The sequence below is a fragment of the Sinohyriopsis cumingii genome, chromosome 8 (assembly GCF_028554795.1).
Source record: "Sinohyriopsis cumingii isolate HCF-2022 chromosome 8, ASM2855479v2, whole genome shotgun sequence".
Classification (NCBI taxonomy): domain Eukaryota; kingdom Metazoa; phylum Mollusca; class Bivalvia; order Unionida; family Unionidae; genus Sinohyriopsis; species Sinohyriopsis cumingii.
In genome coordinates, this window is record NC_142968.1 from 85,064,163 (window position 1) to 85,081,029 (window position 16,867).

Sequence of the window (16,867 nt, forward strand, 5' to 3'; positions counted from 1 at the left end):
GCATGTGTGATCCTGAGCTAAGGTCATCTTCATTTGCTGTAATGAGATCGAATTACAAGCACACATATTAATATTGATGTTTTTTCAAAGCATACATCTAAAATTCTCACAAAATGATTTTTCAAACACTACCTTTTCACATAAATGCAGCATAATTGTCACTAACCTCAAATTGCACAATTGGTCGCGTTTCAGTTTCTTGCAAGGTGACTCACAGACATACGCAGAAAACTAGATCTAATTGTTTCCCTGGGTAAATTTCAAATGTCACGGAAACTAAGGCGGTACAAAAATATTTGTTAGTCAACGAAATCACAAATAATGAGTAAAGATGTGATATTGCTCTGCAATCAAACGGTATGAAGCTCTCCTTGCATATCAATTTACAAGGTATCGTAAATTTTAGGATCACTGGCAATCTCAGTGTTTTAACTTGCATATCAGTTTACAAGGTATCTACATTGTAGGATCATTGGCAATCTCAGTGTTATAACTTCGTATTAGTTTTCTGTATTTCGCTAATTTGTCCATTCTTACTTATTTACCAAATATGCTTACGGGGAAAATTCTTTCTTTAACGGCATTTACAAATTTAATTCGATTGTTAATTCTCTGATTAATCTGTACTGTAATCTGTAATTACTCTGTATTTCCCTCTCTCATATCCTTGTTTGCTAACAAGGAAAAAAATCACATTTCAGTTTCTCTATTGTTTGAATTGTACATTATCACCGATCTAAATTACATTTAACTTCTTTAGATATGGAGATTATAGCAGATCTACAATATGGTTGCTCATGCTGTTTTGCTTAAGGTTATAAATTTCACGTACTTCCTGAATTATTACTCTGATCACGTTTCTGAGATATGATCTTGATAATGTTAGTGTCATTCTTCCCGTCACGTGGTCTTCAAAAGATTCTGATTCATTATTTCCAATATATTTAAAACAATAGGGTTCCACAAATTTTTAGATCTGCATAGTCATTGGTGGAAGATCACTAATATTGTGTTTGTCAATATACACAATGAAAATCTACTTGTACTAAAATTATTATACTAAAACGCTATACTCCCATTTCTTACATTCTAGTACAAAACCAATTTGTGACCATATACTATCAGATTAGACGCTCTTCGAGAGAGCTTAACGGCTTCTTGCAGATCTAGGTTCTCAGTTACGTGTAAAGATATGGAGCTTGTGACTGAGATAAGTGTCATTCTCATATTTCTTGGAATTGTTGATACCACAGGTAACGTGCAATGTATGTATGTATGTATGTATGTATGTATGTATGTATGTATGTATGTATGTATGTCTGTCTCTGTGTATGTATGTATGTATGTATGTATACATGTATGTATGTATGTATGCATGCATGCATGCATGCATGCATGTATGTATGTATGTATGTATGTGTGTGTGTACGTACGTATGTATGCACGCACGCAGGCATATATATATATATATATATATATATATATATATATATATATATATATATATATATATATATATATTCATTAGTCTGAGTTGTGAAATTAAATCTTTTATGCATTAAAGGAGGTTACCACGGAAAGCAGTACTGAATTCAATATATAACACTGAGTCTAATTTGTATTGCAGGAAGCATAATACCACGGATGGCATCAACATTATCAGATATGGCATCAAGTGTGGAGGTCTCAAAAGAGCTAGTGACAATAACAGCGAATATAAGTGTAACACCATACCCAAGAACGATATTAACAACGTCCACTGTCGTGGCAAGACAAACGTTAGAACCAATAACCGGTATGGTTGCGCTCAACAGTTATTATCTACTTTTGTGAGAGAGTGATGGCATGCCTCTATGCTACTTTGATGAAATGTGGATGATATTTCTTTGGATTCTGTACGTATGGAAATTATACATCTAAGCACACTCGTAACTAAAATGACTGCTTCCTTCTGCTAAAAACGTCAGCCTGAATTAGTCTAAATTACACTATCTTTAGCACCTAAACAATACCAGCTTCTGAAAGTCCAATGGATGTATTACTATAGATATAAAGCATTTAACAAAAGTTATCGGCTCATGTTTTACAATTTACTTCTGAAATCCAGGAAGTGAAAATGACCAAGCGGAGCTAGCAGTTTTAGAACGATGCATATCTGGAGTAAGACCAAAATGTATACTCTATAACCCATATTACACCCATCTATCATACTTAAAAATAAATAGAATTAAATGTTCTTTGAACAATACCTAAGATATAAAAGGTCTTTTTTAAATAGCCTGTATAACCAGTGAGGAAACCCGGGGAAATTCTTTCTCTTTAAAATTCTAACCATGCAAAATCGAAATTGTAGAGCGCCACCTTAATGTTTAATTGAATATCTTTTTGTTTGAGTCAGTGTTTGTGGCTTGATCATTTTGCGATGAATCTTTTCAAAACGTGGGTATGAAAACGTTTATTTCTGCATTGAATACTTTATATTTTTTATCTTTTGCTGAGTGAAACAACATTAAACATATTCTTTTAAACAATCATCTATTTCATATGTGTCTTCTTTGAAGGAAGCAACACAATCAATTTCAATGTACATAATCGTTTTGCGTACTACGTTTGTTTCTCGTTATTAAACTGTAATTGGAATGCTTAATATGAATCTGTTAGTAAGTACAGATTTCTACGATTTTCATGCAATCCTATATACCAAAGTTTAATTTTGTCGTGTCAACAAATTGTTTTATTAGGACAATCTTTTCGTATGAAAGGCTGTAGATATTCATTAAATTGGTATTCAGATTGTTTGCATTTAGAAGCCCCTGCAGCACTCTCTGTACTGGTTACGGGATGCAAAATTAATTGAAGTTTGTATACATAAACGAATGTAAGAATGCATCCTACTTATTCGTGTTATTAATATTATTGCGCTTTGCTATTCCTATATACAGTCTGTCTTAATCCTGCAGAATGCGATATGTTAACCTTAAATCATGCAAAACAATACACAAGCCTTACTTAAACACTTAGATACGAAACGTGTTTCCATTTTAAACCATATTATTATTCCAAGGTCATTTAAACCATAATATTGATCTTAACTCATTTAGACCGTATTATTGATCCAGGGTCATTTAAACCATATTATCGATCCAATGTCATTTAAACCATATAATTGATCAAATGTCATTTAAACCATATTAATGATCAAAGGTCATTTAAAACATATTATTGATCCAATCTCATTTAAACAATTATATTGATCCAAGGTCATTTAAACCATATTATTGATCCAAGGTCAGTCAGATCAATATAAGTCTGGTTATGGCTAAATCATCCAAAGGCAACGGCGTGAAGCTTTCGTTTTGTGTATACAACACTGCCTGCATTTGTACATTTATCCCTTTATTTCACCGTTTGTTCTGCTTTAGTTACTGAAATAAAAGAAAAGAAAATGAACAAGGTAATGGTTTACAAGAACCAGATTGGTACTTATTCGTATGCTTGTTAAAAAATAACTATACCAGATGCTTTCAATTTTATGCTTTTTAATTTGAAAATATCATTTCGTGACCGAAAACTAGGTGCTTGGAGACATTGATTTACATTAATTTAATTAGCACCTTAATTAGCCAAAATGCTATGATTTTTCTCCAAAACAGGTTCGGAAGGAATAGTTCAAAGTGTACGAAATTTACGGTCTATGCAAGCTGAAATGAACTCAGCTTCATGTGCTAGCAAACCTGTCTATTAGAATTATACACATGATTTATCATCATCAAATACATACCAAATAGAGACGAGGGCTATTAACTATATTATTTAGTTTAAACATCATAACCGAAAATAACACTTCGAACACAAGAATAAACAATTTCACGTTAGTATCTTTTTAAGGTGTCGGTTATATGTATTGTTATTTACATAGCCATGATGGATGAATGAATGATGGGTATCAAAACTTTTGATCTGGGCGGGCAGTTTGCTTGGGAAATTCAGAATTGCAAACATTAAAAGAGGTGACAATTAACAGAGATATAAATACACAGGTATCAGATTAAACTTTCCAATAAATTTTATAAAAGAAAACATTTTCATTTATATTGCAGCAGCAACAACCATGACATCATCATCACTAGACACGACAGTAAGTGTGGAGTGGTCGTCGCAAGAAATGCCAATGACATCAATAGGAATTGAAACAACATCAAGTGTGACAACAAATGAAAGAATAATATCAACGGCGGGTATATAAATTTAATTTAACACTTTCTTATTGGCGTCATAAACCTTGTTGTTTGTACATTATGATAAATTTTAATATCCTCTGCTTGAAGGTGAAAAATATATTCAGGGCCGGGGCTACCATATAGGCAAACTAGGCAGCCGCCTAGGGCGCTGATTTCAGGGGGCGCATATTTAATATTTTTTATTGTTTATAAATTTGATAATTGATATTTTCCTTGGGGGGGGGGGGGGCGCCAGAATCTAACCTTGCCGAGGGCGCCAGATAATCTGGCCGGGTCTGGCGCCGGCCCTGAATATATTCCTAGTTCTGTCACTTTATGTTACATTTTCCAGAGTCAAAGGTACAATATACATATCCTAGAGAATTCAAATCGTAAATGAAGCAGTTCATATACTTTTAAGATAAGCGACTTTCAGTGTATTGGATTCGCTCATAAATTATAAGTCAGTAACTACATTGTTTAACTTGAATCTGTTATACGGAATGGACATACCCTCCTATGTAACAACAATAGAATTCATTCGTGAAAACAGATCAATTTAAAAACGTTTTATTTGAATTTCGAACGAACCTTCTTCTTGAGCTTCTTGAGAAGTTGTCATTTTAATGATCTATGCACTGAACTATATTGCGTAACACTAGGTACATCAGCACTAAATAATTGAAGGCATTTTAACGACAGTATTGCATGTCCTAAATGAAAACGGTTGAAACAAAGTGTGACATTACATGATTGTGAACCAAGACCAGATCTTACTAAGCAGATCAAATTTTCTGACTTAAATTCAGATTTTTGAAAACCTTTATAGTCTTGTATGGCATTAAAGAGTTGTCCTTCAAAATATTGAGAAATGGTATTTAGTTTTCCACTATACGATTTCAAATGGAAAGAAATTACTGTATTTTGCAATTAGCTCTGAAGAAAATTGAGAGGATTGATCAACGCTTTAACTAAACGTAGATATTAAAAGAAAGTATACATAAGCCCCCACCATGTACAATGTAATTATTATTTTATATCATTTACCATATTAAAATGAGTTTCTCCATTTATTTAAATTCCATGGTCTGCATCTGGCAGAGAAATGCAAATTGTCAAAACAATTTTCAAAATCGTCATTTGTAATATGAAATAATTGAATTAGTGTGGTCTTGACATATTTTGTTATAAAGTTCTGTGTTTATACATTGGTCACCTGTGCATGTTTTGACTATTGAGCCACTATACTAATACGCCGAAGACGGAAGGAACATTTTTATATTTGTAATGACTTGTAGCACAGAAGGTTCGATGCAAAAAGTGTAAGGATTACAAAAGGACTACAAGGGTTTTGAACGTACTGTTAGTTACACAGCTGTAAAGAGACAATAACAAATTTGGTTTTCAAAAGAATTCAAGATCTATTTGATCGGTTTTGATAAGTAACTACATTTACTCGCCTCATGACGACTGTTAATTATGATGCATGTGTATTAACTCTATGGTCACTCAGAAAGAAATGAGACCACTGTACAGTACCAGCATCCTAGCCAAATTTGGTTGTGTATTTGCCTGAATTGTGCACGCGATCAGTATTTTGCCGACACTACCGGGTAGTGAATATGCCATATCCTATATGTTTGCAGATAAAAAATATGGGATCAACATCACTAAGTATGACACAGCTTTTGTGTCGTCGACGAAGCAAATGCCAATGAATACACCAGATACGTGGCAAACAATGACGCGGACAGCGTCCAGTATCACAACAAATCAGAGATCGGAATATATATTACTATTTGAGTCAGGGTGTCTCTTGTTTGCAACTTATGTGCATTAGTAATGATTTAAATATCTTGTAAGGGAAGCACAAGCAACAAGAAGGTGCGGAAAACGCCTGGACGGCGTACTGCTTGAGTAGGAAACTGGCAGCAGAGAAGGTGAACTGAAAAGTTTGCTGGATCGTCATTTTTACAAAATAAAGCTTCCTAAGCAAAATAAAAATAAAAAGTCAATAACGCCAGACCGAAGCCTCTAACTTACTGAGAGTTTCTCTAATTAGGTTAGTTTATTTTGTTACTTTATTATTGTCGTTAGTGTTTTTTTAAAAAAGAATGCGCGTTTTGTTTACCCGCCAGACACAACATTTCTAGTGTGGTAAAATCTATGGGTAGACCTGCAATCTACAGATTAGATTCAAGTGCTCCTCAGCGTGGATTTGTACGCGAGCAATTACAAGTAATTCCTGAAGACACACAATTACCACCGCGTTCACTTTCGTAAACTAGCACCTCGACGTCGACTACATTTAAGACAGGTCAGCATTACATTTTCCCGTGTATGACCAAGACCACTATTCATTATATCTACAGTGAATTGTCTTGGGTTATTTTTTAAATACTGCCACAACATTACTGTGTTACAGCTCGCATAATGATTATTATGTCGTTCTTTTAATGTCATGATACATTCAGCATCGAGATCAAAGTCTCGCGTTTATTTTTTTTTTGCCACATTGTTTATAAGTAATTTTTGTCTTACTATATCATTTTCATTGCTGGCAGTTTGATTATCATTTACTTTGAAGTCTATGACAATTCTCCGCAGCTGACATATTTTTCTGACTCGAGACACGGCGAGATAAACTAAGTTTGACCATTCGATACGATCATCAACAATCCAAACATTTGTATCAGAGATGGTTAATCGTTGTGATGAATGATTCGTCATTGCGTATCCTAGCGTCCATGGAGTTTTGTCCCTGACTCGGTGCTTAACATGCTCTCAACGACACAGACATGAACTAAAACGATATCATTTATCACGAGTTTTCGTTTCTCTGATGATCCTGAAATTTCGACGTCGATATTTTGTCGACGCGTATCTGCTGGTTGACAACACATTGGTACGGAAAGATCTGTAAATTTGTCTTTATGTAACATACATAATTGTTGTTGATGTGTATCACAAACTATCTTTATACTTGCAACTATCAAATCATTTGGTCTCCATAAATTCCAAAAATTATTAATAGGAGTTTCTGAGATTATTTCACGCATTAGTTCACACTGAATTTGATTGGTTATATTCTGATTCTCTTAACTCTGGATCAAGCGCTCTATGAGCATTAGTTTTTTCTTCATAAAAATCTACAAACTTGCTCAGCCATTCATGTGGAGACAATCAAACATAAGTTGGTGGTTGACCATGTTCGTATTTTTTGTCACTTTTCAATCAAGAAATATTTTTAACGTTTCTAATCAAACAGTACATATTTCATCCCAAACAATAATTCTTGGAATATTTCTCTCTCATTCGTTTAGGAGTCCATTTATCTCCCTTTCATCGAACGAATTTATGATAAGTGCATGATTTATTATTTCTTTCTCTCATTTTTCTTAAGAGACTGTGTGTAGGTGTTAATGTAACTATTTCTGAACAGCTGTTCAAGAATAATTCGATCACACGAGTTGTTTTATCATAACTCCAGGCCCATTAAGGTAAACTGTTTTATGTCTAGCTACAGGATCAAATATCAACCGTGCAGATCATAATTTTGATATTAGAGTTTTTGGCAATAAATACCCTTAATTTCAACGTCGGCAGATTCAGAATAATTAAGTATATTTTCTTGTTTTATTTTCCATTCACCCCATGAAGCACAAGTGCCGATATGTAGTTGTTTTAGCAATCCTGAATTCTTGTTGATATAAAGCGAATCCGTAGCGACTCTGATAGCGGAGTCAGAAACACTATTTATCATGATAATAGATTTATCGAAACATAAGCGAGCATTGAAGACCTTAAATGAGTAAACTGCGATGACTCACCAGCAATATAACTCACAATTGTACATAATTTAGGTCCATTTGGCAAGAAAACTGTTTCTCGACTAGTAAACGTATTTCTATTCGCTGTATCCGTAATTATAAAATCTAGTTCAGCATCGTCTATAACTAATCTTGTACAATGTCGTTTATGATCATATGATTCTCCTTGAGACCCCTCTCCCTGTTTCAATTTTTTGCCTTTTCCCTTTCCATAGACCCATCAGGTCGGGACCGTATTAAAATAGGGTCCAGACCCTGTTCCATTTCGCCTGGTCCCTAGACAGGCCCACACAGTATTCCCATGTTCCAATCTCCTTGTCCCTAGACAGGCCCAAACTCTATTCCCATGTTCAATTCCCCTTGTCCCTAGAACGCATATTTTTTTTCTCCCATGTTAAATTACATAGTCCCCAGAGTGGATATTTTTTTCTCCTATGTTAAATTTTACATAGTCCCCAGAGTGGATATACCCGTTTTAACATGGAAGTCCCCTAGTCCCTAGAGTATCCCTATTCAATTCTTCTGTAGCATAGAATCTACAACATGTATTCAACAATGCATTGACACTTTAGGTAATTGAACAATTCAAAATATGATTACATAGATCGTTAACCGTGGCGATATCTTTGTCGCTAACAGTATTGTTCTAAGGTACATATTTCTATATTTTAAATTATTTATTTATTTAAATGATAAATATTAAATAGGTTGTCTGGGTTACAAGTTTTGGGGCGACATCTACAATCAATTGGACGACTTCTCCAAACTATATTGGGGGCGAGTTCTCCCAGGACGAGTGATCTATGTACCCAAAAGGGTTTATTACTGTCGGACGTTTATCATTTACAGGTATACTAGTCAGTAGAATCAGCAATATATATATATATATATATATATATATATATATATATATATATATATATAGCATTTACCGCATATATCGGTACACAATCAGATCATTATATTTTCCTGTCCTATAACTTATGGTGAAAAGTTTTTTCATCAAGACATATATATATATATATATATATATATATATATATATATATATATATATATCAAGACTTAAGAAACAAAGGAATTTTGTGTTGAATTGGCGCCCCCCCAACCCCCAACCCCCCAGTGCACGGTACAATAAAATAGTTACACAAAACACTTATTTGAAATAAAATGAAAGAATCTAACCATGTATTGTTATCATGTATTCCTTCTTTTTTCGTGATGTAAAATTTATTAAAGAAAGAAATATATCAGCGAATTCCGTATATATAGCTGATGCCTGCTGGATATGCAACATTGCTATAGTGTGGATCGCTTATGTCAGGTAAAAAAATTCGCAAAAGAGATGGGAATATTACCAGATCGCTTGAAAGCACAGCCATTGACGCATGATACGTTATAAGGTTCAAAACGTCCAAAATTATATTGTGTCCAGGTTAATTATACGACGGTATCTCTCAAATAAATTTCATTATTTGAAAATACATTCACTGTGAGTACAAATGATAATCTTTTCTCGAGCATGGATTATTAAAGTGTTATTAAAGCAAGTTATGCTGTGTATACTATTTACATTGCAATCATCATTGTCCGATTGTATCAATTATAATGAATATGGCATACAATAAGAAGCCCGGATGCTGAATAAACCCAACTGGCAGCGAGCAATAAACTCGTTGCTTGAACTTACCGACAGAATATCAAATACAAATGTTATTTTATTATGAGAAAGTAAACCCCGGAAACTGATGTTGGATTCTTTTAAGTGTGTCAATTATTTTTAATGAAGCCTGTCGTCATAAGAAAACAAACTTTGGTTCCTTCGAATTCTTTTAAGTGTGACGATTTCTTTCTGTTTACAAAGTCGACCGACATAGGGAAGCCAGCATTAATTACCTTTTACCTGTATGAACGGGAATTTTGACAATGAATTGAAAAAATGGAACATTTTGAGAAGCGAACACAATCTAGTGCGTCGTGCACGCACTTCAGTATAAGGCTGAACAATAAATTGGTTTTCAATAGTTTCATCAAAATGTTTCCCTATCAAAAGTGTATAGTGTATTTCTTTTTCGACAACAAGAAGCATGTGCTGCGTCTTGTGTGGATAAATGTACGACATTTCTGGTTGGCGTCCTCTATAGGTGGGAAATCGTAGTTATGCGGAAATAACAGCATTGTATACTGCTATTTCGTTTAATTCAGTTAGCATTATTTCTTCTTGTCACTTGATCATTTTTTAAAATTCTTTTTGTGCGATATAACTTCCTTTAATTATTTTAAATATCTGATATAAAAATAATAATGAGACAGTATGACCGGTGAATTATAACCGTCTTGTAATCTCACCAACAAATTAATGAAATAAAATATGGTAAAATATTTATAGTAAAACAAAAACTATATCTTTAAAACAAAATATTTAATTGGAATATAGGAAACCACGAAGCTATGCAAGTACTGAAGCTACCTGTATAAAAGATATATTCATACTAAAAATAAATCGACTGATTTCGCAATGAATTAACAAGGCATATAATTACAAGGGATATAATTAAAAGGGATATAATTTGTGCTTAGGTGATATACATTTCCCAGCATACCACGGCTAATCCGTATGATATAAAACACAAATTATTACGTTTAGAAGAGGACGTAAACTATGTGTAGCATATAAAATCGTTTTCATTTCAAACAGAACCTAATTATTTAATACGCATTATTGTTTAGTCCATTATGTCAATACACACTCTATTGTTTTTGAAACCCATTGTTTGCCAGGATTAGTATTGTCCCCTGAGGGGATTTTGTTTTGTTTCAATAAAAAGACAAGTCCGTGTCATACTGGATGCATTTGTTAATGTGGTAATAATGATAATCCATTTTCGTATCCTAAGTGTGATGTAGGTCTGACTTAGTATGATATAGTTTCGTATAGATCAAATCTGATAAAATTTTGTACAGCCTTATGGTAACTCGCGTATAGCTAAGAACAAATTCTGTATCAGTCAGAAATTGTTAATTCCAAACTCCGGTTTCGCATAGCTGATAAATTAGTATCCTGGGATCATATTGCAGTGCCGGCGTTTAGACACCTGATTCGCCATTTACAAAGACCTCCACGACTCTTTATATGTATACATATAATAAAACTCTAAACTTAGCACGTTAGTATGCATCGGTTACATCTATTTCATAGCTATAAGTCTGAAGCTTTAAGCAAAGGGGGGGGGGGGCCGAGAGGGTTATTTTAAATATATGTCTATATTGTCAAGTATGTAATCGGAAAATATTAAACACAAACTGAATTTCAACTATGATAATGAGATTAGTTACAATGTGCAATGTAACAGTTATGTATCCATCTATCAGTGTTTATATTTCTACGTATATTTAGTTTGTTTTGTGTGTTGGCTTGTATCCATATTTATACGTTATATATATAATTTGTAGTGTGTGATTGACCCTTGTCCATAATTGAGGGTAGGAATTTGGGCCTACCTGACTAATTTCATTTTTTGTAAACAAATTATTACGTAGCTAATTGTTGTCTATAATTTTTCATTTAAATAAGGTTATTATTATTTGTGGGTAATCCTTGACTTTAAATTTTATATAAAGTCTTTAATTCTGACCCTAGAAGATTCCAGAAACAAAATGGATTTTCTTTACAGTTTGAAGGAACTTTCTGTAAGATGACCCTCATACAGATTGTGTACGTTTTCCTATATTAACATCTGAAATTCAATCAGTCTTTTATTTTTGTTCATTTATTAATATGAGAGGATTTATTTAGTTGAAATTGTATTTGAATTACAAAATCCTCTTTGAATTTAAGACTGTCATTATTGCGAGACTATTGTGAAATCATTTAGAGACATTTTGGATTATATTATTGTAATGCTTCAAAATAGTTAGCAAATTAAAACTATTCCAGGTCATTGGCCCATCAGCACATTAAACATTAAAATTCTTTCGAAACATCATCGGAATTTTTTAGGAATTCTTTTGACTCTTTGATTTGTGCTTGTACTTGTATGACTATTTATAGATTTAATTCACGATTGATGTAAAATCTTTTTCAACTGTCATGTTGTACTCTAAATTATTTGTTGACTTTTTCAATAAACTTGTTGGTTTCCCTCTCTTTTTTGTTACTTAGGTTTATATCATAGAGTCTATTTCTTTATAAATTCGTCTATAGATGTTGGTCTGACTGACAGTCTTGCAAGTCTGAGACTATTGTTATACACCACTTTTTGTAGACATGCTTGCAAGATAATATTTATAATGTATACGTATTTAGCACTATTTCGAATGATTGCTTAAACTATATGATCCAATCTTCCATCAGTAGTCCAGTTATGTTTACATGCATGTTTTTCATTTCTAACTGTAGTTGTGCCTTCTCTATAACGTTTCATTCCAGCATTGGGTTTGGGTACAGCTTAAATCCCAGTATGGTCAGCGCGTCTCGTGTATCTTGTAGCATGCATTCGGTTACATCAATTCACAATCGGTTTATTTAGTGTTGACAGTTAATCTCTGTCTTTATGATTTCTTGTAAGTCACGCGAGAGTGCGTTTTGATCGTGAACGATCCCAGTTTAAATCTGGTTTCGACGAACCAGTTATCAACTATCCATCAACTATCTATTATCACAATAATATTATATACTATCCAGCATCCAGGGCCGGCGCCACCATATATGCAAAATAGGCAGCCGCCTAGGGCGCTGATTTCATGGGACGCATATTTTAAAAAAATATATTGTTTATAAATTTTGAAATTGATATTTTCCGGTGGGGGTGGGGTGGAGGGGGAGCCAGAATCTGCGCCAGAATCTAACTTTGCTTAGGGCGCCAGATAGTCTGGCCGGGTCTGGCGCCGGCCCCGCCAGCACCCAGGTTCTTTCTATCTGCAAACCAATCATATCATAACAACTCTCCCAGGATTCACCTTATAAAGTTAAAATCTCTAACCCTTTGTATAATATCCCCACCCAACATACATCCTTCTTAATTTAAAACAAAGCAATCAACCTTATAATCCTTATATGTCAACACCCACTCATCAACTGACCCACAACTTTACATATAAAACAAGCATGATAAAATAAAATTACTACATTATTATCCATGTGATAAAATAAAAAGTTGTACCCATATTTATATCTATCCTCACCTACTCTCAGGCATTTTGAACAAAGCTACCTTCCCATGTACACAGAGCTGGATTTTATAGAAAAGTATAAAACAAGTAGCTACACCCATTCAATTCAAAGCCCTTCATTACCCTTACAAGCCTTCGTATAACTTAAGTATAGATAGATTCACAGCTAGCCTCATCTATAATGAATATTTCTTACCTCCCTTTCTCATATTCCTATCACATTATATTTATTTCTTACCTCCCTTTCTAAAATTCCTAACGAATAGACCATTCCATTCACCTGTATTTTGTTGTTTCTATACATCTAGGAAAATATGAGTTTATACGCACTCTACATTGTTTCATAATATCAGTCAAAACCTGAGCTGGATTTTAATTATACTGAGTGGTGTGGTGATAATTAAAAAAGTGGGAGAATGCAATAAATAAGGGAGAGAACGCGTGTTACTCAGGTGCAGAGGTGGGGGACAATGCTGAGCGCAAAAAGTAAGAGCACTCGCAAAAAGGTAAGGGAACGCTGTTCCCACGCTTTCCCACAGTATTCCACTCCTGATCATGTTACTATTCAGCTAAAGTACTTGTATCAGATGGAAGCTGACATTTTTTAATCAAGACTCTCAGTAATTTACAAAAATGAAACATGCTGAAGTTAAGTTTTGGCTTCTCGTTGTTTAAAAGGATCAAAATAAAGCATGTGTATATGTGTGATAAACAAGATAAAGAAAAAAGAAAGTTCGAGTCATAATTATTATTATTATTATTATTATTATTATTATGTGTGCTAGTGGTGTAAACAATATATCTCCCGATATAGGTAGGTGTCAGAGAGTCATTATTATTATTATTATTATTATTATTAATTTTGCATGCATGAAAGGAACATAAACAATCTTTTTCTCTAGAGAGACAGACAGACAGACAGACAGAGAGACAGACAGAGTGTGTGTGGGTTTAGGGGCTGGGTGTTTGGGCGGTGGGGGTGGAATATCGTATTCTTACTTAAATAGCAAACCAAGACATTTACTTTTGTTTGTTTTGTTTTATTTTTTGTTATACATATTCCATTTTAAACGAAATTGCAAAGAAATTCCAAAGCACATCACAAACGTCGATTTCTTTTTCTTCTTTTACTTTCTTTCCTTTTGTTTTCACTGGCACGGGTCCTTCTGCTGTTTCTTTTTTGCATGTTGCTTTGAATCTCTTTGAGGGAATGGGATCTTGATGTGTTTCTGTTTCTTCTCTTTCTCCTGCTGCTGATGCGGTTGCTACTTCTGAAAAATGTCTGTATTTTCTCTTTGTTCATATTCGTGGGACTCTCTGTTGATCAATTTCATTTATCTTAACAAAGCTAACAGGTACTTTTACGTTTGTCTCTTCTTTCTCGTGTTTATCGACGTTGTGGACATTCTGGAGCCCATAGTCATTTCTCTTGACAGGTATAAGAAGTCTCTTGACTTTTGTTTCGTGAGGAGTAATCTCTTCGAATGACTATGCAAATCATGGACCAGAAGGGTCAAGTGTTGAGGCTTTTCAATCATCACATATTGGAATTGCGCACGTGTACTATGATATAATGAGTGAGATAGAATGGTGTCCTAGGCGAATCAAACACGACTGATCTTCCGCCATGAAACGATCATACCATTCCTAGGAAAACAGAAGCTACGCGATGACGTTCTATGCTGCAAAATTCGTTTAGCTAAGTAATGGTCGATGTTCATTCTAACGATTTTAAAGAAGGCATGTGTGATCCTGAGCTAAGGTCATCTTCATTTGCTGTAATGAGATCGAATTACAAGCAGACATATTAATATTTATGTTTTTTCAAAGCATACATCTAAAATTCTCACAAAATGATTTTTCAAACACTACCTTTTCACATAAATGCAGCATAATTGTCACTAACCTCAAATTGCACAATTGGTCGTGTTTCAGTTTCTTGCAAGGTGACTCACAGACATACGCAGAAAACTAGATCTAATTTTTCCCTGGGTAAATTTCAATGTCACGGAAACTAAGGCGGTACAAAAATATTTGTTAGTCAACGAAATCACAAATAGTGAGTAAAGATGTGATTTTGCTCTGCAATCAAACGGTATGAAGCTCTCCTTGCATATCAATTTACAAGGTATCGTAAATTTTAGGATCACTGGCAATCTCAGTGTTTTAACTTGCATATCAGTTTACAAGGTATCTACATTGTAGGATCATTGGCAATCTCAGTGTTATAACTTCAAATTAGTTTTCTGTATTTCGCTAATTTGTCCATTCTTACTTATTTAACAAATATGCTTACGGGGAAAATTCTTTCTTTAACGGCATTTAAAAATTTAATTCGATTGTTAATTCTCTGATTAATCTGTACTGTAATCTGTAATTTACTCTGTATTTCCCTCTCTCATGTCCATCTGTTTGCTAACAAGGAAAAAAATCACATTTCAGTTTCTCTATTGTTTGAATTGTACATTATCACCAATCTAAATTACATTTAACTTCTTTAGATATGGAGATTATAGCAGATCTACAATATGGTTGCTCATGTTGTTTTGCTTAAGGTTATAAATTTCACGTACTTCCTGAATTATTACTCTGATCACGTTTCTGAGATATGATCTTGATAATGTTAGTGTCATTCTTCCCGTCACGTGGTCTTCAAAAGATTCTGATTCATTATTTCCAATATATTTAAAACAATAGGGTTCCAGAAATTTTTAGATCTGCATAGTCATTGGTGGAAGATCACTAATATTGTGTTTGTCAATATACACAATGAAAATCTACTTGTACTAAAATTATTATACTAAAACGCTATACTCCCATTTCTTACATTCTAGTACAAAACCAATTTGTGACCATATACTATCAGATTAGACGCTCTTCGAGAGAGCTTAACGGCTTCTTGCAGATCTAGGTTCTCAGTTACGTGTAAAGATATGGAGCTTGTGACTGAGATAAGTGTCATTCTCATATTTCTTGGAATTGTTGATACCACAGGTAACGTGCAATGTATGTATGTATGTATTATGCATGCATGTCTGTCTCTGTGTATGTATGTATGTATGTATGTATGTACGTACGTACGTATGTATGTATATATGCATGCATGCATGTATGTATGTATGTATGTATGTGTGTGTGTGTACGTACGTACGAATGCACGCACGCACGCATATATATATATATATATATATATATATATATATATATATATATATATATATATATATATATATATATTCATTAGTCTGAGTTGTGAAATTAAATCTTTTATGCATTAAAGAAGGTTACCACGGAAAGCAGTACTGAATTCAATATATCACACTGAGTCTAATTTGTATTGCAGGAAGCATAATACCACGGATGGCATCAACATTATCAGATATGGCATCAAGTGTGGAGGTCTCAAAAGAGCTAGTGACAATAACAGCGAATAGAAGTGTAAGACCACGGCCAAGAACGATATTAACAACGTCCACTGTCGTGGCAAGACAAACGTTAGAACCAATAACCGGTATGGTGGCGCTCAACAGTTATTATCTACTTTTGTGAGAGAGTGATGGCATGCCTCTATGCTACTTTGATGAAATGTGGATGATATTTCTTTGGATTCTGTACGTATGGAAATTATTCATGATCTAAGCACAC

The 16,867-nt window shown here is 33.9% G+C and overlaps 1 protein-coding gene across 2 annotated transcripts in view; it reads left to right on the forward strand.

Annotated features, from left to right (window-relative positions):
* The first annotated feature begins 998 nt into the window (after window positions 1-998).
* LOC149794039 (uncharacterized) overlaps window positions 999-16,867 on the forward strand; it is a 74,744-nt gene continuing 58,875 nt past the window's right edge. Inside the window, exons 1-4 of one of the 2 annotated variants that reach the window (XM_089967983.1) lie at window positions 999-1,253; window positions 1,628-1,795; window positions 4,101-4,238; window positions 16,566-16,733. In XM_089967983.1, coding sequence (XP_089824109.1) covers window positions 1,193-1,253; window positions 1,628-1,795; window positions 4,101-4,238; window positions 16,566-16,733 — 535 coding nt within the window. In that variant the 5' untranslated portion in view covers window positions 999-1,192. Of the gene's footprint in view, window positions 1,254-1,627; window positions 1,796-4,100; window positions 4,239-15,963; window positions 16,217-16,565; window positions 16,734-16,867 lie in introns of those variants that run through there. The other variant, XM_089967984.1, reaches the window with a different exon arrangement.